General features: G+C 36.7%; 1 protein-coding gene across 2 annotated transcripts in view; it reads left to right on the top strand.

Moving 5' to 3' along the window:
- Positions 1 to 20,108, top strand: part of STIM2 (stromal interaction molecule 2) — a 69,159-nt gene extending 49,051 nt beyond the window's left edge. Inside the window, exons 4-13 of one of the 2 annotated variants that reach the window (XM_056489800.1) lie at positions 4,548 to 4,659; positions 5,352 to 5,467; positions 6,639 to 6,816; positions 7,717 to 7,894; positions 8,463 to 8,630; positions 8,830 to 8,930; positions 9,178 to 9,416; positions 13,065 to 13,266; positions 13,538 to 13,686; positions 14,077 to 20,108. In XM_056489800.1, coding sequence (XP_056345775.1) covers positions 4,548 to 4,659; positions 5,352 to 5,467; positions 6,639 to 6,816; positions 7,717 to 7,894; positions 8,463 to 8,630; positions 8,830 to 8,930; positions 9,178 to 9,416; positions 13,065 to 13,266; positions 13,538 to 13,686; positions 14,077 to 14,114 — 1,481 coding nt within the window. In that variant the 3' untranslated portion in view covers positions 14,115 to 20,108. The remainder of the gene's footprint in view (positions 1 to 4,547; positions 4,660 to 5,351; positions 5,468 to 6,638; positions 6,817 to 7,716; positions 7,895 to 8,462; positions 8,631 to 8,829; positions 8,931 to 9,177; positions 9,417 to 13,064; positions 13,267 to 13,537; positions 13,687 to 14,076) is intronic. The other variant, XM_056489799.1, reaches the window with a different exon arrangement.
- The last annotated feature ends 7,371 nt before the right edge of the window (positions 20,109 to 27,479 follow it).

Raw genomic sequence — 27,479 nt, 5'->3', positions numbered from 1 at the left:
GGGCAGGTTTTTTATATTCCTGACTGCTGCAGAATCTTTAAGGCATAGTCTAGGCTGGTGCAAATTAAAGGAAGTTCAAGGCTGTTGGAGGTTTTACCTGCATGGAAGGAATCATATCATAGCTTGAATCAGCATCTAGCCTATTGTTGCTGTGTTGCCACTCAGTTTAAAGGACTCCTTTGATACAAAACAAGACTATGTTTTAGTTTAGTTTAGTTAGAATGTGCTTTTTGTGACCTTTGAATTTTTAATCTCAAAATCTGATTCTACAGAGCGCTCTGTTTAGAGGAATGACTATGAACCATCATAGCTGTTTAAAACATAGAAGATGCTCCTCTCTGAAATTCTGACCTCTGTGATTGTGTGTTACTGTTCTCTAAAGGTAAATGCCAGTATATGCTTATTGAATGGCATTCTTTTACTGTCTCCTAACTAAGCAGTAATTACACATGTACTACAGAGTCTATCAGCTATACAAAAGTAGCAAACTTGGTAGCTTCTGTTAGGTTAATATCAAAGGAGCATCTTTAGTATTTTTTCTGCAAGGGCCTTGAAGAGGTAGTAGTATTGAGTGTGAAAAAGGGGACAGATGAACATTTGATTTCATGTCTGAATACCAGTCTTTGTACAATTATCTTTAGAAGTTCCCTCACTCCATGGCACCTGCCTTCTCTTTTTGGCTGTGGTCATGTGAATTTGCTGTCTGAGGAGCAGGGTGTAGGTGTTCAGTCTCAGTAGCAAGGGGCTGTAAAATCAGCCCAGGGCCTTCAGCTGGGTACTTCTGGCCTGTCGCAGTGAGTGGGGTTGGATGCTGCATTCTTAGTGATGTAGCATTGTCCCTTGGGACTTGAAGTAAAAGCTGTTGAAGTCAAACCTGGAGTTCATGAATGCTTGGCTATTGTCAGACTAATTTGAAACTTATCAAAACATAGTTGTTACAAACAGCCTTTAAAAAAAGTAGATTTTTTTTTAAGCTTTATGGTATATTTGAGCTTTTAGTTTTTAAATATATAGTGTATATATATATACTTCTATAGACTGCCTTTTAATACAAAAAAGCCTTCTCCTTGCTTTGTATGTGCACCTTTTTTTTCCCCTTTAATTCTTTCTCCCTCTTCGTGGAAAATAGGATGTGGACTAAAGTATTAGTACATTACTTATTAGGATAAAAAGATACAAAAATGGCTATATTTGCATGTGTGATCACCTGTTGTGTTCTGATGTACTACTCCACAAGTGTTCTTGCTGCAACTGGAACTGTACTGCATACCATAAACATGTTGTGGTTGCCTTGCTCTCTAATCATTTGCTGTCTCAGGTTTTAAATATCTGGAGGTTGGAAATGCATGCAAGCAGGGCTTGGCTAAGGATGAGTTACATAATGCTGCATACTGCTGATGTTGCTGCTGAAGGTCCTAAAAACTAAGTTTTGAATCCTTTTGTGTGATGTGATGAATTTATCAGAAAAAACTGGTAAATACCTTGATTTTCTAATTAATGTGGGTTAACAATGAGAAACTTTCATACAGGGCCAGTTTAAAGCTACTTTTGCTGTCTTCACCTTCAGGTTTGTTGGTAGTACAGTTGAAAAGAAGTAGAAAAAAACCCCTCAAAACTCAAACTGTGGTCTGAAGTAAAATAGCTGATGGAATTCTAGAGACTGAGTGCTGCTCTGGGGTGTGAACACTGTGCCTGCTATACCTGCCTGCCCAAAGCATGGTGCTGACAGCCTCTCTCTCTGAAGGTATCTCTTTGTGAAAAGAGGTGTGACAGAGAAAGATATAATTACTCTGTAATGCTATATGCATTTAATTTACAGTAATTGTGACTTGCTACTCTGCTGTCTGAAGTACTGCTTTCTTTTTTGGTGATTAAACTAAGGAAAAATTACAACCTCAGCCAGTTAGTGGGAGTTGGCACATTCTAATTGGCAGTGCTGATCAAGATGAGTTTCAGCTGGCCTGCTTGCCCTTCAGTACACCTGGTGTATGTAACACTTGCCTTGTGTCATGTTTCAGTGGACTGTAAGAGCTTCTTGTGGAGAAAGGCCAGATTGCTTTTCAGTGCTTGATGCTGTTGTAGAACAAGCATGCATGTATGTCACTGGAGACAAGTCTAGTAATGCTCCTTACCAAGCTATGGCATATGGAAGATATCAACAAAAAGGAAGTCTGAATGTTTTCACTGATTGATAGAATAGGAAAGGAAGAACAGTAGTTCAGAGTCTGAATCCACCTAGAAAACTTGGAGATTTGGGGGGCACTGGACTTCTGTGAATGAAGAATTAGTTTACATAATAAATAAATTTCTTGTAAAATATGTACGTGAGAAGAGATTCAGTTCTCGACATCCCAGAATAAGAGATGACAGTATATAGCCATAGTGACTACAGTCACTATATAGTGAGTGGTGAGTTAAATCAGTCAAAATAAAGAAGTAATTGATATTATTTTTTAATAAATGAGTAACAGTATAAGAGTACAGAAAGTCCAAGTTTCAGTCCTAGTTTAGGACAGACTGTGGTTGCTTCTTTTTGCAGTTTCTGTACTAATGGAGATGTCTGATACAGTGATAGATAATGAACAATAAAGTGCTTTTCCCAGAATATAACTGATTTGTTTGGGAGAATTTCCTTGATAGTCTATGAAGAAAACATCACACCAGTCTAAGCAGTGCAGCAGATGTGATTTGCTCTATGGCGAATCACTTAAATGTGTACTCATTTCTTTCAGAATAATATGTTTAATATTACTACTGGATTATAGAAACCTATAAATTTATGTAAAATTTGGCAGAGTGTCTTTCAGCAGTAGAAGTGAAAAGTTTCAATGGTATTTTTAACCATTCCTCCCCCAACTTTTAAACTCAGTCAATAGTGTGGCTTCTGAAATTGAGTGTTCTGTAGTGTGTAGTGGCTATTTGAGGTGGTTTTTTTTTTCATGTCACAACAAAACAATGCTTTTACTTTGGATCAGTCTATGGACATATTTCTAGAATGCAGCTGATATTTTTCTGGATGATTTTACCACTCTTTTGAGACTTGAAATGACCAGTCAAATTACTTTGAATGATTTGTAAATCTGACTGCTTATTATTCACAAAGCAGTTAAGAGTCTTTGCAGTGGGAAAACTACTTGTTTATAAATGAAGCCCAGATATTTACTATAAAATCTGAGAGTAATATGACAAAACTGATTCTTTTTCAAATCAGTACCTGGCTGTAGCTCACAGGGAGAGAAAGAAACAGGACAGCATACTGGTAAGGTTGTGTAGCCATTCATATGGGTAGATAACAAGAGGTTTGCATTGTGAATTTGTTTCTTGAAGCCATAAGTGAATTTGTGAAATGAGTTCTGTCTCTGCCTGTCTGAAATGATAATAATCTAAAATGTTTAAGCTTATTTTGCAGCTGTGCTAGTGTAGACAAGAGACCTAGAGGTCCCTATTTCAGTTATAGTGTGAACTGAAATATGAATTTGAACTCATAAAAATTTCCATTGCCTGCAGCTTTACCTGTCAAGCTTTCAGCAGCACTTTCTAAAGGATTATTTTCAAAAATCACCACTGAGAATGTGTCCTAGTGATAATCTCTGCCCAGCACTGTCACATGCAAGTAGATCTAGGTAGAGAAATGTTAAAAACCCCCCCAGTTTTTCATGTGAATACATGTCTGTCTAGAAGGAGGCTGTCCCTGATTCTTTCATATGCAGACAGATTTTTGCAGACTTATAAATGGAGCAGACAATTTCCCTTCAATTTTGTCAGTGTGAAGCTGTAAACTGTAGCAGTTGGTCTATAAGGGACAGAATTTTTTTTTTCTTCTTCTTATAATATCTGTGGGTAGTGTAGTATGTTCTTAGCACATTTGTAGCTATGAGTGTTTATGTAGAGTGTTGCTTTTATTAAGGAAAATTGTTAATTATTCTCTACATATTTAAAGTAATTTTTTTTTTAGAGTATTTTTGCATGTAATTCTACTTTTCCTGGGAATGTTTGAGAGAGATTTAATAGTTTGCTTGTTAAATTTCTTATGTCTTTTGGTGTTTTCTTTCAGTCTCCTTCTCTTGTCAGCTCCCATTTTGTGGTTAGTAGGCATAAGCCCCTAAGAAAATTGTTGTCAAACCAAGTTCTTAAGACATTGTCCTGGGAAAGATCTTGGTACATTGCCTCAAATGCTTGCAGCACCAGCTGATGTGTGCTTAGGTCTGCAAGGGTAGCAAGGACAAAGGGGCTGAGGTTGGAATTGGTTTAAGTAGATGAAAGTCACAAGGTGCTGTCCTGGTTTAAACTAAAGCAGAAAACTAAGTTGTTCTGTGAAAGTTTTAATAAAGAAATACTGCTGTTGGTTCCAGGCTTGTTTATTTATTGTTTGCCTAAGCTTTCATGGGGAGCATGTAATGAAAAAGGCAAGATGCCAGAAACACCTTGGTAATGCTAATTTTTCTGGAATTATATTTGGCTAAACTCTCTGTTATTGTAACCTGTATTGCTTGTCTTCTAAGCTGTTGATTTTTATTAAAAACCTAAAGTATTTGATTTTCTTTCAGTTCATAACTGGACTCAAGAGGACACTCTTCAGTGGCTCTCAGACTTTGTCGAATTGCCCCAGTATGAAAAGAATTTTAGAGATAGCAATGTCAATGGAACAACACTGCCCAGGTGAATATATCTTCTGGATTAGTTTCAAATAATTCCCCATGGGTTGTTGCATTAGTCTGTATGTGAACTATGTGAACCTAAAGTCTAACAAGATACAGTCAAATGCAAGGAAAGAGATGTGTCCTTGCAGTTTTGAAGAGGTGGCTGCATTTTTTTTTTTCTGTCAGAATACTTCAAAATACAACTTTCATGAAAGTTTTATTTCTTTCTGTGGAAGCTCTTATCAAAGGTCACATAATTCTATGTGGTAGCAAACATCTTCTGATCTATTGTATGGGTATATGCAACAACATAACTGTAAAATACCTCATCTGGAGAATAAATACCTCACCTGAGAACTACAAAACACTGAGTATATTTAGGAGTTGCTGTCACAAGTCTGTAAATATACCTTTCACTATGCTAAATGGATTTATTTAATGATCTTTTTCCAGAAAGAAAAGAATAGTTAAATGATTTAATTTTCTTCTTTTGCCACATGCTGATAAGCATTTATATAGCATTACTGTTGTATTGTATTTCTCACTCTTAACTATGGGAAATGCTACTGATTTTTTTTTTTTTTTGTTTTTTTTTTTTGTTTTTTTTTTTTTTTTTTTTTTTTTGTTTTTTTTTTTTTTTTTGCATAGACTTATTTTGAATATAGTTATATAGTTTATGGAATAGGTAACATTTTGTCTTGTCATTAACAGGATAGCAGTAAATGAACATGCTTTCATGATCTCTCACTTGAAAATAATTGACCGGAGTCACAGACAGAAGCTTCAGCTTAAAGCCTTGGATGTTGTTTTATTTGGACCTCTCACCCGTTAGTAACTTTTTGGAGTTTTTTCCCTTGTCTCTTGATTGTAAGAATTCAACAGAGCATATTTTCCATGACACTTGATACTGTAGATAGGACAGCTTGTCTATTTTGTGGATGTGCTGATGGATTGCTTGGCATGTGTTTGTGGAACTCTGCAGGGAATTTAAAAAGGTTATTTAGGTGCTGTGAGCAGAACAAAGTTCACTTCTGTCTGTAAGATCATGTAGAAATTTTAGTATAACCTCACTTGACAGATGGATGTTGGCTTTTGTGTCATAAGAAGTGTTCTCTAAATATTTTTGACTGTTTAAATTACGTTTATAACTAAGGTTGCATTCACTTCTCAATTAGCTTGGACAGTGCAGCTGGGATGCTGAAATGAGAGGGGATGACCTTCCCCAAGAAGAAAAAAGGAGATGGTGATGCAAATCCAACACCTGCATCTTTTGTGCATACTTGAGTTTAAGTGCAGTTAAATTTAATGCAGGAGTTCCATATCTGACCCATTTTACCATATGCATCCATGTCCATACCACATCACCAGTGCTCTGCATGCTTGCTTGTACACAGCTCTGCTCTGGTGCTGTGCATGTCAGGTGTTCCTGAACTGGTCAGGCCAGATCTGAGCTGGGGATTTTTAGAGGGGAAAAAAAAGCACTTTGTATTAGGCTTTCATGTGAATCTTGAATATGATAATTTGACAATCCAACTTTTTAAAAGTGCTGCTGTTACCATTTTAAAGTGTACTTTATGTTTTCCAAGTGCATTTTTAACTCAGCATGGGGTATTCAAGAGGGTGCAGACTGGGTAGAACTTGTTCAAATCTAGTTCTATTCCTACTGGTCTGATAAAGTGCAATTGTGGAACTCTTTTTCAACTCTAAATAAAGATACGGAGTATGTACTGTAAAGGGGTTTAGTAAGCTTTTCTCTGTCTAATGAATGTTTTAGTATAGATTAAGTAAATTGTATTAGAGCAGAGCTGCTTATGTTGTATGGAAAATGCTGTGGACTACATTTGAAAGGTAGTTGTTGAAGGTGGTTTGGGGTAAATGAGCTAGAATTTTGTTTAGCATCAGGTTCTGTCACCTTTTAGTCTGGGGAGGCAGGGGGGAGGCCTTAATCTGTTGTCTGTATCAATGAACTAGTTAATGATGGTGTTGTTCTCTGCACAGGTCCCCCTCACAACTGGATGAAGGATTTTATATTAACGGTTTCTATAGTTATTGGTTTTGGAGGCTGCTGGTTTGCATATACACAGAACAGAACTTCAAGAGAACATATCACAAAAATGATGAAGGACTTAGAAAGTCTCCAAACAGCAGAGCAGAGTCTTCTTGACTTGCAGGAAAGGTATATAACTTAAAAGAAAAAAAAAAGTTGTCCTTTTGTTTTGAAGTAAAACACAAATGCAGATCCTTTACAGTGTTAAGCTTTCTTCATTAACTGCCTTTGGATTTTGTTGATCTTCCCTTTGCATGGAAACTGTGATTTCAGTGGTACTGATTTCTTGGATAGAGCTTGCTCCTGGATATTTTAGCAGGCAATACAAACTTGTGGATGAAGGTAGAGAATAGAGGCTCAGTCTTTTTTCCTACAGATTTACAAATATATATTGTCATTTTCATATACAGTTTATTATAAAAAGTTACATACATGGAAATGAGAACATTTTTTCCTTTTTTAAGCTTTTAAGATTGAAACAGACCTGAACTGATTAGTTTCTGTTGCATATATAGCAGTGTGTGAGTTGATAGTCTGTGGTGCACCTGTAACACAGTTTATAGAGACTTGTATTTTGATGCTGCACTTTTAATGATGTTCACTTAAGAGTTTGGGTATTTTGCCTGGCATGGATATCACGTTGTGTGATGTAATTGCTGCTGATTCATGAAGCTTGTAGAGTCTTTATTATCACAGAGTGGTTGAGGTTGGAAGAGACTTCTGGAGTTCATCTTGTCCGGCCCCTCCTGCTCAAGCAGGATCATCTAGAACAGGTTGCCTAGGACCATGTGCAGGGGCTTCTGAATATGTCCAAGGATGGAGACTCTACCACCTCTCTGGGCAACCTGTGCCAGTGTTCAGTCACTCTCATGGTGAAAGTCTTTGCTGATGTTCAGACGGAACCTCATGTGCTTTGGTTTGTGCCCATTGCCTCTTGCCCTGTTGCTGGATGCATTTTGTTATCCTGAGGACTGCCACTTTTAACAAATATACTGTGTATTTTTTCATATTTTTTGTTCAATTGTGAAGGCTTGAGAAAGCACAAGAAGAGAATAGAAACGTTGCTGTTGAAAAGCAAAATCTGGAGCGCAAAATGATGGACGAGATCAATGATGCAAAACGTGAAGCTCATCGCCTAAGGGAATTGAGAGAGGGAGCTGAATGTGAGCTCAGCAGGCTCAAATATGCAGAGGAAGAGTTAGTACAGGTACCTGCCAGCTGTTTATAAATTTAGTGTGGACATTAAATTAGTCCTAGTTTTATTAGATCGTCAGCAGTGCTTAAAGCAGCATTCTCCAAATGATAACTTAAATGGAAAATTTTGAGAGTGCTTAATGATTGTCAATCATGCCATTATCTAGTAAAATAATCCTGAAACTATTAGAAGCTGTAAACTTTGTATATTAGCTTATCATAATATTTTGGGATTCACTGAACAAAAACATATACAAAAGCTTTTTTTATCTTGTTATTAAAAGCAAGAGAGTAGCTTTCATCTGAACAGCAATAAATTTGTATTTATTGTTCTAAAACAATTATCATCTTACAAAAATATTTAAACTTCGAATTAGGAGCTATATATATAATTGGAAAAATTATGGAAGGTCATATGCCAGATTTCAGAGTTGCCAGATCTGCATACCTGACAACAATTGGCACACACTAAAACTCCATCAAGCTTTGGTATGTTGCTGTGGGGTACAAAGGTGCTTATAATTCACCTGTTAGTTCTAATGATACTTTTGGTGACACTTTCATTTCTTCTTGATTGCTAGGTTCGTATGGCTTTAAAAAAGGCTGAGAAGGAGTTTGAGTTGAGAAGTAATTGGTCTGTTCCTGAAGCTTTGCAGAAGTGGCTTCAGTTAACACATGAAGTTGAAGTACAATATTACAATATCAAAAGACAGCATGCAGAAATGCAATTAGCGATTGCTAAAGATGAGGTAATAAATTATTCTTCAGCTACTTAATGATTTTTCTGTTCTGTTGCTAGAGATATGAAACAGTAAACACAAAGCAGATAAGCATCTGTGCTTTTTTCTTCACTGAATTGTTGTGTGATGCCTGTCAATATTGCTAATATTTTGTCATCTGTTAAGTATGCTTCTAGTTTTATGCAGTTCACTTTACTTTGCTTTTTAGGCAGAAAAGATAAAAAAGAAGAGAAGCACTGTATTTGGAACATTACATGTTGCACACAGCTCCTCCCTGGATGAAGTGGACCATAAAATTCTTGAAGCAAAGTAAGAGGGTTACCAGCACAGGATGCATATTCTTTTGTGATTATTTGCTCCTGGAAAAATGGCATTTTTGGGAGTTATAGAATTGAGTGTCTTAGTGGTTTTGCACTTTAGAAAAGCAATATAGAAAGTACTAAAATGTGAATATTTCAACAGCTGTAATGGATCTTCTGGTATGCTGGAATGAATGCATTGCTTTGCTCTGTCAATAAGAACAGTGTATATAATTTGAATATGTGCCTTTCTTCAGGAAAGCACTCTCTGAGCTGACGACGTGTTTGCGAGAGCGTCTCTATCGATGGCAGCAGATTGAGAAGATTTGCGGGTTTCAAATCGCTCACAATTCTGGGCTACCAAGCCTGACCTCCTCTCTCTACTCTGATCACAGCTGGGTAGTTATGCCTCGAGTCTCCATTCCTCCCTACCCAATTGCAGGGGGAGTTGATGACTTAGATGAAGACACTCCTCCAATAGTTTCACAGTTTCATGGTAAGTGATGAGCTCAGTAAAAAGAAAGGGGAAAAACTGTGGGGACATGGGATTTTCAAGTCAGGCGGGAGAAGAGTACTGAAATCAAACAGGAATAGATCAAAGTCAAAAGGACCAAAATTCTTTGTAGCATTGATAGATACTAGATCTAGTGGGACTTAAATAAATGGAAAATTGGGTTTTGCAATAAAGATAGCATGAAGAAAAGGCTTTATTTTGTTTCAGTGGGAGAGTGGGGCAATTTCAGCTAAGGTTTAGAAAGTGCTTGTCAGCCTTGGATTTCTACTTAGACAAAAGTTTGTAATGGACAATGCTGAGTTTCTGTTAGCTCATTTAGTCTTTTAGATAGAAGGGACAAATTTAGTCCAGGGTTCCTTGGGCTATGAGGAAGATCACATCCCTTGGGAGGTCCCCTGCTGCATAGCCTTGTGCTTATTCTTTAGTGGTTGGAACAAAATCCTGTTGTTGTTCAAGGGAAGCTTTTAGGCACCATGTTTGTGTTTGGATGCAGTGGGTTGTTTGAGTGTCTGTCAGAGAGGCTAACTTCTGGAGGGAGAGAAATCCAGCTTTGGTTAAACTATGATCAGAAGATATACACTGGGGATTCAGACCACCCTTGTGTTATGAGTCATTGTGCCAGAACAAGAGCCTGTTTCGTGGAGGCTGTGATTAACTGGACTCTAGAGGCAAATCAAAAAGATGAGCTCCCATGCAGCTATTCAAACAAGCTGTTTTAAGCTGAGGAATGAGTAGGAAGGAAAACTGTCATGTGGGTACATTTTTCTTCCAGGGCTGGGATTCTCAGAAAAAATTCAAACTGTATTTAAAATAACATAAGGTCGCCACTTTGCTGGCTTCACTTAGTGTGCCTTGGGCACTTGTTTTTCTTCTTAATGTACTAACCTTTTTTTCTGCAGGCCACATTGAAAAGTTCATTAATTCTCTTGCAACACTTCTTACTTCAAGTTCTGATCACTTTTCTCTAGTTGTCTTTGTTTCTCTAGTTGTCTTCAATGCAAATACTTTGATTTAAACCCTAGCACAAATTGATTGGAGACCCATTAAAATATGGATGTCTAGAGTTAAGCTTCCAATTCTATATAGAGCAGCCTGTGGTCTGATTTCAAAATGCAGGGCTCCATTTATTGTCATGATTTTCCAGATGGTCTGCAATGACAACACTTGGATATGTATAAAAGGCTTCAGACTTGTGGGTTTTTTTAGTCAGTCTTCTCATTTAGCTCTTGCTTAGAAGTGAAGCCAGAGAAGAGAGTGCACTTGAAGGAACTACAATTAGAAAAGGACTGTACTGTAAGAGCATACTTAGCTGAAGCTTTACTCTATGCTTTTGCAATTATGCTTTATTTTTCTTCTGCTAAAGATCAGTTCATTTGCAAGTATTTCTTTCTCAGTGATAAAAGTAATCTGAATCTTAGTAACACTACAAAAACTTTTTTCCCTTTTTTTTCTTTCTGAATTTTGGTAAGGCACAAGAACCTGGTGTTGTCAAAGTTACCACATGAAGGAAGTAGCTTGTCCTTAGTTTACTAGCTTTTAAAATTTCTATTCAGTAAATAAAACATGGAAACAGGAGTGGGGAAGGAGAGGAAAATATGCTAAACGATGTTGATGAAACTAGTGTTAAGGATTGTTTGAACTGATTGAAGTTATTGTAGGTTAGTTCAGTAACTGCTGAATTATTCCCATCCTCCAGACAAAAATAATAAATACACATGAGGTAGGACAGAAGCAAAATAACTTGTCTTGGTCATGAGGCATCAGGCAAAATGCATTGTGCAGGAGGTCACTTAAGGGACTGTTTTTAATTGCTGGATCTAAAGTGGTCTGGGCCATTGCCTTGCCCCAGCATCCTTTGGGCTCTTAAGATTGACAAAATTTGAAGACTGTTGGACAGGCTTCTTTGTGCCAGAGCAATTGCATTGATAGGCTAAAATGGTGTCAAGTAACAGAGCTGTTTGATCAATATCAAGCTGAAGAACAAAATTAGATTAAGAAATAGTGTCTGACAGTGGAGAAAAGTCCCTGCAGCAGGAAGATGATAGTGAAACTTCTACTTTTCCATTGACTGATTAGGATTCAGCAGGTTCTTTGATTTAGTGAGTTCCATTTACACTGGAAAATTTTACATGTTAAATTGTCATATCTTTATATTCCTGTGTAAATACACCTACAAAGAATCAAAATGCTTGTTACTTCTCTCAAAATTCACTGATTTTTCTTTCTTACTTTTTTTTTTTTTTTTTTGGTTGTTGTTGTTTTGGTTTTGTTTTGTTCTGTTTTTTAATACGAGCAAATAGGATGGCATCTGATTTACCTGGACCTGTAGCACAAATTTCCTAAAGAGATTCTTATTCTCTCATCTCAGTTCACAATTGCTCTTTGAGGATTTTTTTTTTATTTTATTATTTTTTGTAATGACACAAGATGATTTTTGATCTCCTAACATGCTTTTAAGGTCAGTAGGGAATTCCTCAAAAGTAATATTAGAAGTTTGAGTTACTTGACAACTCTGATGTTGAGACTCACAAACCTTTCTTTTCTGCTAGGGACTGGAAATTAAATGTCAGCAAAGGTGCTGTGAAAGTTGTGATTTCCTGTACTTAAAGAGAGTGGACAACTTGTCCAACTTTCTGAATCTCTCCGAGATTCCAGGAAGGGAAACTGTAACTTGCATGATGATAAACTGGCATTGCAGAAAATAAAATCTATTTTGTCAGGCTAGACATCCTTGTCTACAAAAATAATGGAAGAGATTTTTAGTATTGAGTTTCTTAAAGAATTTTGATCACCAGTAAGGGGCCAGTGTATCTTACATAAGCAGTGATGCATTCCATGGGACAATTTGAGGAGGGGTATGAAACAACCTGAGACTTATAATAGCTAGCCTGAAAAGAGGTCTTTAGATTTCTCTACAAGTATTGCTGCCTAATAATCTTTTGAAGGAGGAATTGGATTAGGAACATTTGAGTTAATCACTTCCTGTTGGGTACTTTTGCTGATGATGTCTTGTGTGGCTGCCTCCACCCATTCTTAGTACATTTGCTTCCAGAAATTCATAGTTAGCCTGGCAAGACACAATGTTATCTAAGAGGAAGTTCTTAAGCTTAAAATGAAGTCGAATTATGTATTTTCTGTCATGTTACATAAATGAAATTGGTCTTTCCTATCTAAACTACTTTTCAACTAGTGTAGTATATATCAATTGTTTCGTTAGTCATACCTACATTGCAAAACTTTTCTTCTAACCTCCAAATCACCACACAATGAAAATACAGGACATTGTGTAACATACTAATTCCAGCACCGCTATTTTTAGTTTATGAAGGGTTGGGAGGTTCAGTAGAATCTTTCTTTTGGTTCTCAAGAGAGCATAGTGAGCCAGAGCTTTGGTGTACTTGGTCAGGGTAGTATTTGGCAAGCACAAAATCTCTGCAGTTGCATCTTGATTAGCTGCTTCATCCAACTAGAATGTATGAGTTGTGCCAGTCTTTCTTCCTCTGAAGCTGTCAAGCAATGTCAAAGTTGTTTAAAAGTCACTGAAGCAGATATCTGCTACTTAGTTTTCAGTAGATACTGTTAACATCAATGTCACTCGGAGGGTTTTGGTTTGCTTTTTCTCTGCCTCAGGGTCCATTGTAAAAGCTCCCAGCACACTGGCAAGAAGCAGTAGCTTGTGTAGATCAAGACGCAGTGTTGTGCCATCATCTCCACAGTCTCAGCACGCTTTGCACTCCCCTGACCCTGACATCCTCTCTGTGTCGAGCTGCCCAGCTCTCTATCGAACTGAAGAGGAGGAGGAAGCCATTTACTTCTCTGCTGATAAACAATGGTACGGAGATTAGCAAACAGCACTTGCAACTTGATAGGATTATTGAGACTAACAGCTTAGAATTAGAGGTTAAACCAAGCCAAAAGTTAAAGTAATCTGTAGGGTAATATAAATTAATATAGTCTACATGGAGCAGAGAGTTCTTGTCTGGTATGTGTATGTAAATAACTAGCATGTCATATACAGTTAAGTAATGTTACAATCCAGGGTGCACTGAACTAACCCTGATTCTCCATTACAATATGTTACTGGCTTTTACATCTGAAACTAGGATCAAAAGCAATGTCAGCTACTGGGCGAAGAGGAGATGGATGGTAACACAATTCTTACAGCATGTTGAGCGTGTACCTACTCTTGTTACATGGCCTCATAGGAAAAGGTTAAATTCCTTTTGGAAGGAGCAAATGAGCTTGTTGAAAGGTAGGGACACTTGTCCTGAAGAAACTTTTTGTATATGATAGGCTTAAATCTCCTTCTTTCATTTCATAACTTTTCTGACTTCACGTGCCAGAAAGATTTTGTTCTTTGAAGTGAGATACAAATGACTGATTCTGGGCAGATGCTGCTGCCCACAAAAGCAAGATTGCACAAACTAATTCCCTTAAGTTTAGATAATTAAATGATGTAATGCAAGTTGTAACTTAAAATGTTTAACTTTATTTTTTTTTTTTGTTGTTTAATTAACTACTAAGGAAAAGTGTGGGTGGTGCTTTTAGACTAATGCTATTGATTCTAAATTAATTTCCTTTGTAATTGTATTGAGGAAATTGTCATTTCATTATATTTTCCCTTCTCTCTGCTCTGACTCAGGGAAGTACAGGAAACAGGTTCGGAATGTGACTCCTTAAATTCATCCATTGGAAGAAAGCAGTCTCCTCCAGCAAGTCTTGAGATGTACCAGACAATTTCTCCTCAGAAAGTATCTCCAGAAGAATTCTCACTTGAGGAATCATCTACAGGAGACTCCTCTTCCCTAACTGCAGATGTTTCTAGGGGTTCTCCTGACTGTGTAGGCATGGCAGAAACTAAGAGCATGATCTTTAGTCCTGCAAGCAAAGTTTATAATGGAATCCTGGAGAAGTCTTGCAGCATGAACCAGCTTTCAACTGGGATCCCAGTCCCAAAGCCTCGTCACACCTCGTGCTCTTCAACCGGCAGTGATAGTAAACCCAGCCATGAAGCTGCTTCTGTCCCGCGGATAAGCAGCATCCCACAGGACCTCTACCAGAATGGTGAAAAAAATAAAAAGCCATCAAAAATTAAAAACCTCTTTAAGAAGAAGTGCAAGTGAGGTGGGCAGAAGAAAACCTATAGTAATATTATAAGGACTCTATTTTTTAAATCTTTAGGAATGTAATTCCATTTGAGCATTCCCGACTGGATGCCCTAATGGAATACTCTGTAGGTCACCTATATTTAATGACTGTACTGTCAACGGTTGTGCCAGCTGTCAATGAGAAATCATTAAAAAGTTCAGACAGTTTACATTAATTTCTGCCTATTTATTTCTTTATTTTTTTAGTTTGTCTTTTTCAGCCTTTTTTTTTTTTTTTTTTTTTTTTTAAATTTGATTTGTTGGGCTTTTTTAAGTTTATCCATGAACCATTTTTAAGCCACTTCGGACTCCTAAGCTTTAATGGACTAGTAAGCCTTCTTGGGCTTGCCAAAGTTTCTTGTTTACTGGAGCATCTTCCTATCTTTCCATAGAAATAGGACATTTATCTACTGGACTTTAAAAAAAATAAAAGAAGTAGAACTAAATGAATTGCACTACTGTTTTACAGACTGGAACAGTCTCTGCAAGTGAAACTGAAAGACTTATATTTGACTGAGAAGATGAATCTTTTCACTTTTAGATCATTTGGGGTTTTTAAGTAGAATTTAGCATTTCTAATTGACTTGATTTCTGGAAATGGAAATGTCATGCTTTTATTATGGGAAGCTTTGTTAGATGCATTTATTATTAGAATGGTTCAAGTCCTGCTGTAAAGATCATTTTTTTCCCAGGACTTTCACTGTGATTTTAATTCACTGCAGGCTGTATGACAAACAAAAAAAAAACAAAAAAAAAAAAAGAAAAAGAAAAAAAAGTAAATTACCAAGAGAACAGGCTCTTGATTCCTTATGCAAGATGGTTGTGAAACTTGACTGAAGACTGAAAAAATTCACTCCTTCAAAATGAGGAGGGGGAATAGTAGATCTTGTTTACAGATTGACAGACAATGGACATTTGGGCTGTAAAAGTTTGTACTGTGGTAAAGATAATAAATTGGAAACGTTGTTGTGCTTGGGAATGTTCCAATTTTAGCTGATGCTTGTTTCAGACATGTTTCAGAGGTCCTGTTAATTGGAAGCTGTTATAGGCTACATTGCTTATGCTTACTGCTGTGTATAAGTTATTATATTTTTTGAATTAGCTATTATTGTCTTAATGTCCTCCTTTTGTAAGATTTCATACACTTTATTTTTGTATAGTTTGAAGATTTAGCTGTTCAGAGATGTCTGAAGTAAATGGTATAATTTTATAATGCATACTGTTATACTAACTCATAATTTTAGATATAAAGATAGATATAAAGGTGAGATGACATACTTCAGATAAAAGCAATTTTTGTGAAGCTTTTTTAGGGAGAGATGAAATTACTGTGAGGTAACAAGGAAACCTTCTTAGGGTAGCAGTAGCTAGTTGTTCAAAAACATCTTTTTATTTTTTTTAAACAGTTGGAGACAAGAAATGTACGGCTTAAGCAACAGTGCCTTTTATTCAGTTTGAAAATATTAATACTGAGCAGGAGTTTCTTCTGAGGTACATTCCAAAGAAATATCTCCTGCCCTAGTCAACAGAAGCAATTTACCCAGTGATGACTAAACAGTCTCAGATCTTCCATAGGGGTGTTCTTGTTGCCTCAGTAGCAGGTGCCACTGCCAGGGACTTGTGATTAGGGGCTCGCTTCTTGCCAATACGTATGTGATGTACTGTATGAAAAAAATATTTCACAGACTGCCTACATTTTTTCTAGTAAGGAGCCTTCAAAATCTGTAGCTAATTGAAATCAAGTGATGTGTGTCTTTTCTATCATTTTCTGTTTAGGTTCCACTGTACATACCCAATATGTTAGTTCTTTCCTCAAGAAGTGGTGGTGATTTTCACAGATTTACTGTGGTTAGTGGCATGTTGAAAGAGAAGGGTTATATAATGGGGTGGAGATCTTGCATGTGCAAATACTTTAAATGTCCTGGTACATTGGTTAATTCCTTAAGGGAACAGAAATAACAGACTAACAGGGACTGATTTGTCTCTGTTGTCTAACGGAGACTGAGTGTAGGCCATCTATGCAGAAAAGCATGGGACAAATCAGCTGTTTGATAAAGTTTGGAGAAGAAAAAAATTGGTGGAATAGAAAATAATGAGAACATAATATTGTTCCATTAGTCTCTGAATAATCAGATTGAACAGCTGTAGCTCCAAAAAAAAAAAAAAAAAAAAAAAAAAAAAAAGTGATCACAAGGTAACAATGGTCTCTTTGAGCAATGATTGTACACTCTCTGTGTGGCTGACCACAAAATCAGCGATGGAAAAAGACTAATGCTGAAGAACCACCTCAGTGCTGAGCCTTCAAGAGCTGTGGTTTAAAGCCTGATGAAGTACTTGAACATCTACAAAGGGAACAATTGCTTTTATGCAAGTAGGGAACTTATTGTGCCTCCCAAACAACATGGAGAAGACTACTACCAGAAAAATCTTCATGCACTTGAGAAGGCTATAGCAATAATTGAGTTGAAAATAAGATCTGGGGCTGGATAGTAGATCTTGGTGTGAGGTTTGAGCAACTCTGTCTCTATCATTACCAAAATAAATAAAGTGGCCTTTTGGTACTGGAGAGTAAACATTTACACATGGGAAAAAGCTGGTACTGAATAGTGGAAGGGCAGTACTTCTTAATTCTGATATCAAAATTGGGCAAACTCAAATACCAAGAAGTCAAAACAGACAAATTCAGTTTTCTCTAGTAAGTATAACTAAAAGTGAAATAGAGGAGGTATTGAACTCTTCATTGGCTGAGAGTTAAAGTGTTAAGTGTCTTTCTAAAAAAAACAATTTAACTGTTTTCTGGAAAAAATACCTCATTATGTTGTACAAACAAATCAAATGAGATTATTGTAGTGATATATTTTGGCTTCAAAGTGGCAAACCTTTGGAGCACAGACTACTCTCAACACTCAGTGTATCACCAGCTGTCCTGTAACTTTATAGCTGCTTCTTAATAAGTGTTAGAGAATGAAAAGCTAAAATTAATACAATCAGAAGTGGTGAGTATTATATGTTGGAGCACAAACTGATCTTAAGTTAATAGAGTTTACTTTTTATTATTTTAATAGCCACTTGCATTTCTTGCCATTTAAATTTGTCCATGATGTAAGTGGCTTCCATTGCTCCTACTGTAGAAATTCCTGCCTTCAAGTGGTTCGATTCATTTTACTGAGGGGTGTTGAGAGCACTGGCTCTAAGGTAGATCTTCACTGGCAGTCATCAAATCCAGTCTTAGCTTGAAGTATCTGGCATATGTCCACATCTAAGAAGTGAGACAATGTGCCTCAAAAGGTTCTCTGTTCCGCCTCCATTTGCTGAGAGTGTAACTTGAACTGGCTGGCAGTCAGTGAGAGCAGCCAGCATTCCAGCCACTAGGACTCACAGGACATATCAGCCACAGGAGACAGCTAGTGTCATTAGAGATTGGTTTGTGGGCTTTTTGTTTTGTTTGTTTATTTTGGGTGTTTTTTCACTTTTATAGCTAAAATCCATGTTCTGTTTTTAATTCTCTGGTGTTTCAGAAGATGAGGCTCTTTGCTATTTAAATATTTTGTTAAAGTACTTTGTCAGGACAGCAGCTCCTTTGTGGAAATTGCCTAAAAGACTTTTCCCTGTTTAAGGTTGCTGTTCAAGTCACTTGTAAAATGAGGAAGTATCAAATGTATGGTTCTCTATAAGGAAGTAAAAAAAATCCCAGTTCTTCCAAAACTAAACAAACCCAAACCTTTCCACAATTCTTACAAAAGCTATATGACACTTCATTAGCATAAAACTTTTGGGAAAGTTTTGGTTGCCATGGGGAATGGTTTTTACCATCTAATAGTGGACTTAGAGATTAAAACAGTTGTTTGTGTTTGCATTTTTTTGTTTTTCATTTTGGTGGTTCCCCTCCATCCCTCATCCCCACAGCTCAGTGATGGAACTTAAAATTGTTCATTGACAGTTCCTGGTACCTAGGTAGCAGATTACCCTCTACTTCCTGAAGGGCAGTTTGCTGAAAGAGGAGAAATTCTCAATCATAGGCCAAGTAGTAATATTATAGTAAGAATATAGTTCCTTCTTTGGAAGCCTAGAAGATGATGAAGCCAAGAATACTTGATTTCAGTTTTCTTACGATATTTATGGATGCCAGCTGGAGTTAGGCAGTAATTTACAACTGATTGAAAGCCTGAAAAGATACAGCTAATTAGAAATTAAAGCCTTCAAGATTTTGCCCCTTTGCTTCCTAAAATATGGGAACATGGCATGCACAGGAGCAAAATGAGCTGATTAGTATTTCTTGTATCACCAACTTTTAGAGTTTCAGGATAGTTTAATTCCATTTCCATGATACATTGCTGGAGAGGGATTGATACCTTACTTTCATAAGTATACAATGAAATATTTTCTTTTCCATTTAATTAAAAACATATTTACGAGCAGTGGAGAATGTAAATAAATTTTTTTTAAAAGCCAAATAGAGAATTACTAATTCTTGGACCTTTTGTCTATTTGCTTATTTCCTTCTGCAATATGTTATATAGAATGAACACATTTTTCTAATCTGTTCCAGTTACTGTAGGGGTGTGTTAATATCTCATGTTTGAATCACTGCTCCAAATTGCAAAGGCATTTTAATCCTGGATGTTGCATCTTCAGTGGTTCATGGTGAAGCCTGGTTGAGTCTAAGTGCTGCTAACATTTTCTGCTAGTGACACAGATGTTGGGATAACTAATAACCAAAAATTGCCTGCAGAGTGTGGCTGCCTGACAGTGTGTAGATGTTTAGGTGACCACTCTTTGAGGCTTCAGTAGCAGATCAAATGTGTCATACAGGTGTTTAACAGACAGTTTTTGCTTCCAGCCCAGTACAGATGGTGTTTTTCTGACTCTCCACTTAGCCCTCTGTTACATAAACAGAATGCACCAGTTCATATAAATGGTAACAATATCAAACTTTAAGCTATTATTTCTGGATGCTCTTGCATCTGACATTGCTTAAGCAGATGGCAGTACTTATCAATACACTTCAGGCATTCAGAAATAAAGTAGATTTGTGTTAACTTTTGTTTTTCTTTACAAGTTTAAATCTCAAGTTCACCAAATTTTGTGTGTTCTGTGTATTTAATGCTTCACTGAAATGAAAGTGAGAAGGTTGATTTCTGCTTAGATGTTAAGGATAACACATTTGAGCAAGGTAAAACAAAATGCCTCTTGCTCGTTGGAGAGGATGAAAGATGTTCAGTGGTAGTCTCCTAAGGAACACTTGCAATTTAGATTGCTGGAGATGAGAGGTACATTCAGTCTCAAGGCTTTCAGATTAGTAACTTTTTATCCAACAAAAAATGCCACTTTCTTCTTTAGGTGTACTCTTCAGGGCATTATGTTCTTATTTCTAATTTCTATTCTATTTTTCACCCAGCATTAAATTTAGTAGTTACAGTACTTACTGAGATGATTGCCAGACCTCAGAGCACTTTCAGATAACTTTTAGTGGCATGTCTTAATGTCAGTTTTAGTTTAATATGTGCTAAAGACATCTGAATCAAAACTTTGTTCTTTACATTCCTTTTATTTTAATTCAACTCAGTTGTTTGTGATCCCTCTCCTGTTAAAGAAATAAACAGGTACTGGTAGTTGTTTAGAGTACTACAGGTTTTCTTCAGCTGGGAACTACTAATGGAGAAATGGTAAATAGTTGCCTTTTAAAGACTTTGTCACAGTTGGATATTGTAAAACCACTGTTGTACTTCAGGTGAATGAGGTAGAGCATTGGCTGGTGTGATTTGTGTGAGTGGTAAAGTTATCCTTTAATTATCCTTTGATTGATTATTTGTATTTTGAGTTAATGCTGCACAGTTATTTTCAGACTTGAATTCATTTAAAATTAAGGTCAGTATGTCCAAAACTACTAAACTCAATCTTCAGTTGTCAGCCATCACTCCATTCTTGCAGAAATTAATGACAACCTTGAATATTTGTACTAGCTTGTTGGGTGGTAGAATGGATTCTGGCAAGTCTTCAGGTGGAAGGCAGAGAACTTCTGAAATGAACTAGATAACCTGTGTTTTTTATCAGCTTTCAAATCCATCTCCCAGTAAGATGGAGTCTCCCCAGGGGAATGTAGATGTACTTACTGCTTGGAACTTTGTAGTTAATTGTATTTGGCTCTCTAATTCTAATAACATGCATGTGTGCTATGCTTGCTTGCTTTTCAATAGTTGACAAAATCTATAGGAGATCTTGGGAGTTTGTCTTAAAAAATTGCTGTTAAAAGAAGAAAAGACTGGCAAGAGAAATCTGTCAGGCTGTGAACTGAATAGAATGAACAAAGAGACCAGCTGTTGTCTAAAAGTTGTTGAAATAATTGGTAATGAAATGAATTGGGTAGCACGTCTGTTTTCACATTGCTCTCCTCCAAGCAACAAATAGAGTTAGAATACCCTAGACTTCAGCAAGGCTGTTTGGGATATGTCTTGCCCTGTTTTTATTTTTTAATTCAAATAACATTGAGTTGTAGTGAGTGTTCAGCATATTAATGCCTGACTTAAAAGATTTGCAGAATTTGAATGACTTGCATTGTTTTGTTTAATTACTGCTTTATTAAAATGTAGATACTTGCATAAAGCCCATTGGATCTGGATATGTTTTAATGACACAGCAAGAAGAGGACCAAGACAAGTAAATGTGTGCAAAATTTGAATCTTAAGATGCTTTACTGTTCTGGGAAGAGATGTTCTCCATGCAGATTCTGCTCTTCTGTTTGCTCTTGGCTTCTGTTTGTTTTCATTAGTTGAACTAAAATAAGAAAAAAAGCCCTCAGACTGACTAGTTTCTGTCTCTAATATATACACTGTACTTGCTTTTTACCTCACCTATTGCATGTTGTTAATGCTGTACACAAATGCATTTGGAGTATTTCTTTGGTGTTGTACAGCATGATGCATTTCATTCCCTTTTCTAGTTTACCTCCCATTAGCTATATATTGCTTTACAACTGGAAAAAAACCTGAATTTTGGGAAATTTAGTCTGTTTGCATATAAAAATCCTTTTTTTTTTTCCCCTTTTCTGTGAGTCTTATGAGAAATGTCCTGCTTGGAGAGTCTCAGACAGTATTTTCCTGTGTTTATTCATGTTACTTTGCTTTACTTTATAAGTGAAAATTGATTTTATTGATTTCTGATGTGTTGTTGCACTTAATGTTGAATAAATCTGACTTTCATTTTGAAAAGTAAAACTGTGTTAGTGAAAATGTTATGTAATTTTTAATAATCTTAGCCTGTTCCCTGAGTACATAAATTTTGATTTTTTTTTTTTTTTTTTTTTTTTTTTTTTAATCTTGAGATAAGTTTTCTTGGTTCTCCTTAGGGTTCTGGCTAGTATCTCTTTTTCATGCTGTTGTTAAAGCTTGACAGCAATATTACTGTGAAGGGAAAGGTGGAGACCATTTTGTTTGGCAACTAGGGTGTTACAGTCAGGCTTGTAAATCCTGAGTCTTACTGCTTTTGCTTGAAAGAGCTTTTCTGAGTTTAAGTTCTTAAACGTTTTGGGATTTTGGGCTTGTGCTGTTGGTTTGTTTTTTTTTTTTTTTTGTTTGCTTGTTTTGGTTTTGTTTGGGTTTTTTCCACTCTTTTTTTTTCTTTTCCCTTCTGAACAAGCTGAAAAGCCTTTCCAAGTAACTGCTGGAATAATATGTAGCCTTGTGATTTTGAGCATGAGGATTGGTTTGAGAGCCTGTGTGGCTCTCTACCAGAAAAAAAAAGAAATCCTTGTTTAATATTCCTTGGTATTAAATATTCCTTCCTTGTAGCTTGGAGAAGGAAGAAGCTCAAGAAAAGCTTTTTCAAAGCAGCTTCTCTTGTAAGCCAAAATCCCACTTATGTGGAGGTGACACGATTGTGATGGGGGTAAATTGGTGAGTGACACCAGGTGAACCACAGGATCAATCTGAGTTATGTTTAGAGAATTGAAATTAGTTTTTTACAGATAAAAATGAATATTGATGATTGAATCTGTAGATAAATTATGTTCAACTGTAGTTGTCTAATACAGCCCACTTCAGAAGCAGTAATTTAGTGTATGTTTGAGTTGGTCACTGGTTTCACTTCAATTTGTCCTTAGTGCTCTTGATTAAACAGTGTTAACTGTTTGTCAATGGGGAAATCATAGGCTGGCAAAGCTTAAGTCAGCATCTTCAGAGAGCTAAATTATTGGGAACCTGCTGTTAATTTCTTCTGCAAATGTTGATTGAGCTGTTATAGCATAGCTCATAAGAAATGGCTTATTTTACTGCAAAACTTGGCACCCAAGCAAGTGGAACAGAAAGGATTCTAATCCCAAAGGACATTACTGAGCTTTGGTTAATTAACAGCTTCAGCAAGCTGGTATGCAATCAGTGAAGTCAGGGTTTGATTATTTTTCTGATGAACTGCATTCTACTACTATTAAATCCAAGTCTGTTGCCTTACCCTGCCAAAACTAGGCTTTTAAACAGATAGCTTTTCCAATTTCACTGGGCAATGGAATCACTTGTGAAATTCTATAGTATCCTGCTTGCCCTAAGTGAGATGGAGGATGTGAAATAGGGTTGAAATGGGACAGGTAATCTCCTGTAAGGTCTTTTGGGCATTTAGCTGTTCCTAGGTATAGAGTGTTCCTGCTTATGTTGGTTCTGGAAGAGTTTCAGGAAGGTCTACCATATACTTCCTGTTACTTTGAGTGCCTTGAAAGGAGGTGCTTAGTATCCACAAATATGTCAATACAGTGGAAAATATTTATTTATTTAATGAATTTGTATTCAAAGAGAAATTTAGCTGAATTTTCTGTCTGCTTAATGCTGCAGTGCTTGTCTGTTTCAATCCTTCCTCTTCTACTTCTGTGTTTCAAACAGGCAGTTAAATAGTTAAGTTCCAAAGGCCAGGTTTTGTCTGTGTTCTAAGAGGTCTTATCTTTCAGCCTATGACTGATCATATTCTGGAAGTAATTTCTGAACCACATGCCAGATTTCCTGTTCTCTTTACTGCTGATCTATCAGTTTTTCTCATCAGTTTTATGCAGAAGATGCTTAGCAATAGAGAAATATTCCAGAAATTTTCACAATTACAACCTGTGTGTGAAGGCACATGAATAATTGTATGGGTGAAGAAAGAGATGGGGAACAGGGGCACAGGAGAAGAAGGAGTATATCATGAATTGTTTGTACTCTGGAATGCAGGAGTCTGCAATACTGATTAAAGGTACATGTAGGAGGGAAGCTCAAACACAGAGTATGTAGTTGATATTTGGATATTTTTTCTCCTCCCTTCCTCCTGCTCTTAAGAAATCCACCCCTTTTTAAGGTGTAGATATAAGATCCTAAGGAGGATTATAAATGGCTTTCTGCTCAATCTGTAGTGCATATAAATTTTTTGTAGCAATTTTAGATAAAACACTTTGCGAAAGACAAAACATCAGAAATAACATGTGATATGCCTCTGGAGATAGAATGTCATCTACCAGGAACACTGTGAGATAACTACCCTAAATATCTACAACAACAAAAACGCCCAACAAACAAACAAACCAACCAACCAACAGCCCCAACCTTCCAAATTCCCCCAAACCCCAACCCTATTGTGTTTAAAGTGTTTTCTTTTTTCAGATTGCTGTTGCCTAGTTGGAGCATATAACAGCCTGGATTAATGTAAATTTACATCGTCAGAGATTTTGATTTCAGAGGAAGCACTGGAGACATAACAAGCACTCACTGAGTTTTGATAAAGTTGGCAAAGTCAATGTATCTCTAGTATCTAACAAGCAAAGGGCTTCTGAACTTGAACTTTTTCTAGCCAAGTTTCTGTCACTTTGAAGAGTTCTTGCATTCATGCATCTAGACATTGCTTGGCCACAGGTGTGCTTTAAGCCCTTTCTGTTTTGATGTATGACTTCTGATTTGTGAACATTAAAAATTCCAAAATTGACATGTAAAAGTTAAAAAAAAATCTATTTCAAACATTAGAAAATAATACCTCCCTAAAAAACAAGTTTTCTAGTGTAGACTAGCTAAATATAGCGATTAATTGTGTATTGGTGATCTTGATTTCTTTCGGTCATCTGCTCAACCTTCAACATGAGGCTGTTTTGTAGTGAATCTGAGTCTTGTGTACTACAATGAGGAGTTTCTGCAACTCAGTCTGTGCTCCTCAATGGACTTGTGCAGCCTCCAGTGCCTAAAGCAGGTGTGGGACACCCCTGGTGCTTTGCTCTTGGCAAAGTATCTCCCCATCCTACAGGCAAATCTAAGGCTTTAAATTTTTTTTTCAGGGTTTTCTATTGGAATTCTGCTTTGTTGAGCCTGGAATACTGCAGTCCAGGCAGATCGGGCCAGAGCTACTCTGCATGGCCAGAGATGAATTGTGTGTCTGAGAGAGCTGGTGTAGCTACTCAGTACCATTGCTAGTATTAGCCAGAGACAAATATGTCAATTAAGGCTCTGGAGGTAGTGGATAAAATTCTCTAATTTATGCCTAAATCATGCCAATATAAATTAAGGGAAAGCCTTCAAGAACCTCCGGTTACTGCAGTCTTGAATCTGGTTATTTTCTTGAAAAGAAAAATTAGTAATATTTTATTCTTTCAGTATCCCAAAGTAGTGTGAATAAAAGTAAACATATTAGTTCTTAGAGTTGTGCAAACCCTTTGTGACAGTGTTCATGGCATAGCAGCCAGGAATTAAGAAACTAAAAGGAGTAATAAGTTGTGGACTGGATAGGAACTGTGAAGGCACCTTGTTAGATTTTTCAGTCTTTATTTTCATTACAGATGGAATGTGCATTAAAAAGCATACAAGTGATTAGATTATTAGTTCTGTTAATATCAACTACTTTACCCTGTAGTATGCTCTATATGTGGTTTAGATGTGAAGAAACAGAGTTGGCAGCCTCATGTAGAATTTGGTGTTGAGCCTCTAATCAACTTGAATTTGCACATCAGAATTGGGATTGGATGTGTACAAATACAGTGATAAAGACATTTACAGTGAGGCCAAGGTAATCATTAGCTGCTGTGGTAATAATTTCTCTTGTAAAAGTGAAACTTCATTCTTTTTGAATCATCTTATTAAGAGATGCAATTTACTCTTCACCATTAAAGCAAGCTAAAGAAAAACACAAATGGGGCTCCTCCACATTTCTGACCAGACTCCTACTGCATCATTAGTAACATTGTATGGTAATAATTTGAGAATTATTTGGAGATTTTATGTTTTAAAAATAAAGATCCTGCAGGAGTATTGTGAACGGGAGCTCCATGAAAGTAGAAACTCCAGCTGGCATTTTCAGCTAAAGACTAGACTTCCCCATGCCTTGTTCCTGGGTGTGTAGCAGAGAATACAGTTCTGCTGCTTGTGCTCCCCATTTCATCTAGAGCTATTGAAATCAAGTGTAAGATCCCCAATAACATATTGGAGTGAAACATAAAGGAGAGAGAATACTCCTTTCTCTAGATTGTCTTAAAACATGCCCTTTGCCAAAACTGTGAAGATTGCCCCGTGCTGATTACTTGCCATACACATCTATAGGTAAAGGTGGTTTGGGTGATCAACTTCTTTGGCTTCTGCCAGATCTTTGAGCATTCCTGTGGAACCAGACTAGTCTGAGATTTGTATGGAAATAATTCAGTCTTCCTTGGCAATAATTTGCTGTAACTGTTTTTGATTTGTATCTACTGTAGTTAAAAATTCTAAAGTGTCCTATTTTCCAGGGGACCTCAGACAAACCTTTATTGAAGAGCTATGACTGACTTTTTTTTTTTTTTTTTTTGGCATTACAACCAAACATTAATTTTCTTCTTTTGTTCCAGAGGGCGAAAGGGGCATATGTTTTCCATGTCTTTAAAAGATGCTCTCCATCTCCATGCACAGTGTAAACTGGCATATGTTAGATTTCGAACATCAGTGGAGAAAGCAGCACTGTAATTCACACATTTTGATTTGACAGTTAGGTCGCAAATATGCTAACATTCAACTTGTTGGTTATTATTGCTGCTCCTTTTCACAAGGGAAATTAGTATTCACATTAGAGGATGACTTCTCTGCAAAGAATTACATAAACTAGGCAGGCAGCTCCATTTTTTAGCTTTTTCTGAAAAAAGCCTTTTACTCTTTACTGTATTCCCTGTCTGGGAGAAGTCAAACATTCATTTTAACAGAAAGGCTTGGAAATTAAACAAATAGTTCCCACACTTTAGGTGCAGCCTGAGCTTTGCTGAAACATTGGCTGTTTCCTCTTTTTTCTTCAGGATCTTTCAGTGGTGAGTGGCTGTTTTAGTGCTGTGCTCATGACATAGCACATTCAGAGTTTTCCTACTAAAGACTTGGGGAAATCTGTGTGTCCTACATATAGAAAAGAGGGGATTGCAGCAGTAAGGGACACCTGCTTTGATCAGTACTGTACTGTAGGATGTGATTGAAGCTATGGAGAATTCAGGGGACAAAGAATAATAGAAATGGCAGAATTCAAAGATCACATTGGTACTACTTTTCAGGAAAATACTGTTGGATTGTGGATCTATAGTTGGAAGCCTCCTTGCTCCTGGAATTTTATAGTTTACTGATACGAACACCAGAAAGATTTATCAACACCTGTGGATTTTAAGTTGGTTTAAAATATTATCCTATAAACTGGAAACACTTAAATAGTGCTCCATCAACTTGTCAGCTTGAAATTATAGCTCATGCAAGTTAGCTTGGGAGTTTCTTTCAAATAATGCTTTCCAGTTAGGTAATTACTAATATTTCTATTGCATTTCTGCCCCCCATCTCTGTTAGCATGGTATGGTCAGCTTCATGCTAAGTCCTGCTAGAAGTGCAACAAAACCTTAATCACTGAATCTTTAGTTGTGCTTTCTTTCCACAACACTGTAGAACTGGATTGTAGAAACACA

The sequence above is a fragment of the Oenanthe melanoleuca genome, chromosome 4 (genome assembly GCF_029582105.1).
Source record: "Oenanthe melanoleuca isolate GR-GAL-2019-014 chromosome 4, OMel1.0, whole genome shotgun sequence".
NCBI classification, from domain to species: Eukaryota; Metazoa; Chordata; class Aves; order Passeriformes; family Muscicapidae; genus Oenanthe; species Oenanthe melanoleuca.
The sequence above is the reverse complement of the archived record's forward strand: the minus strand, read 5'-3'. Positions and strand labels throughout refer to the sequence as shown.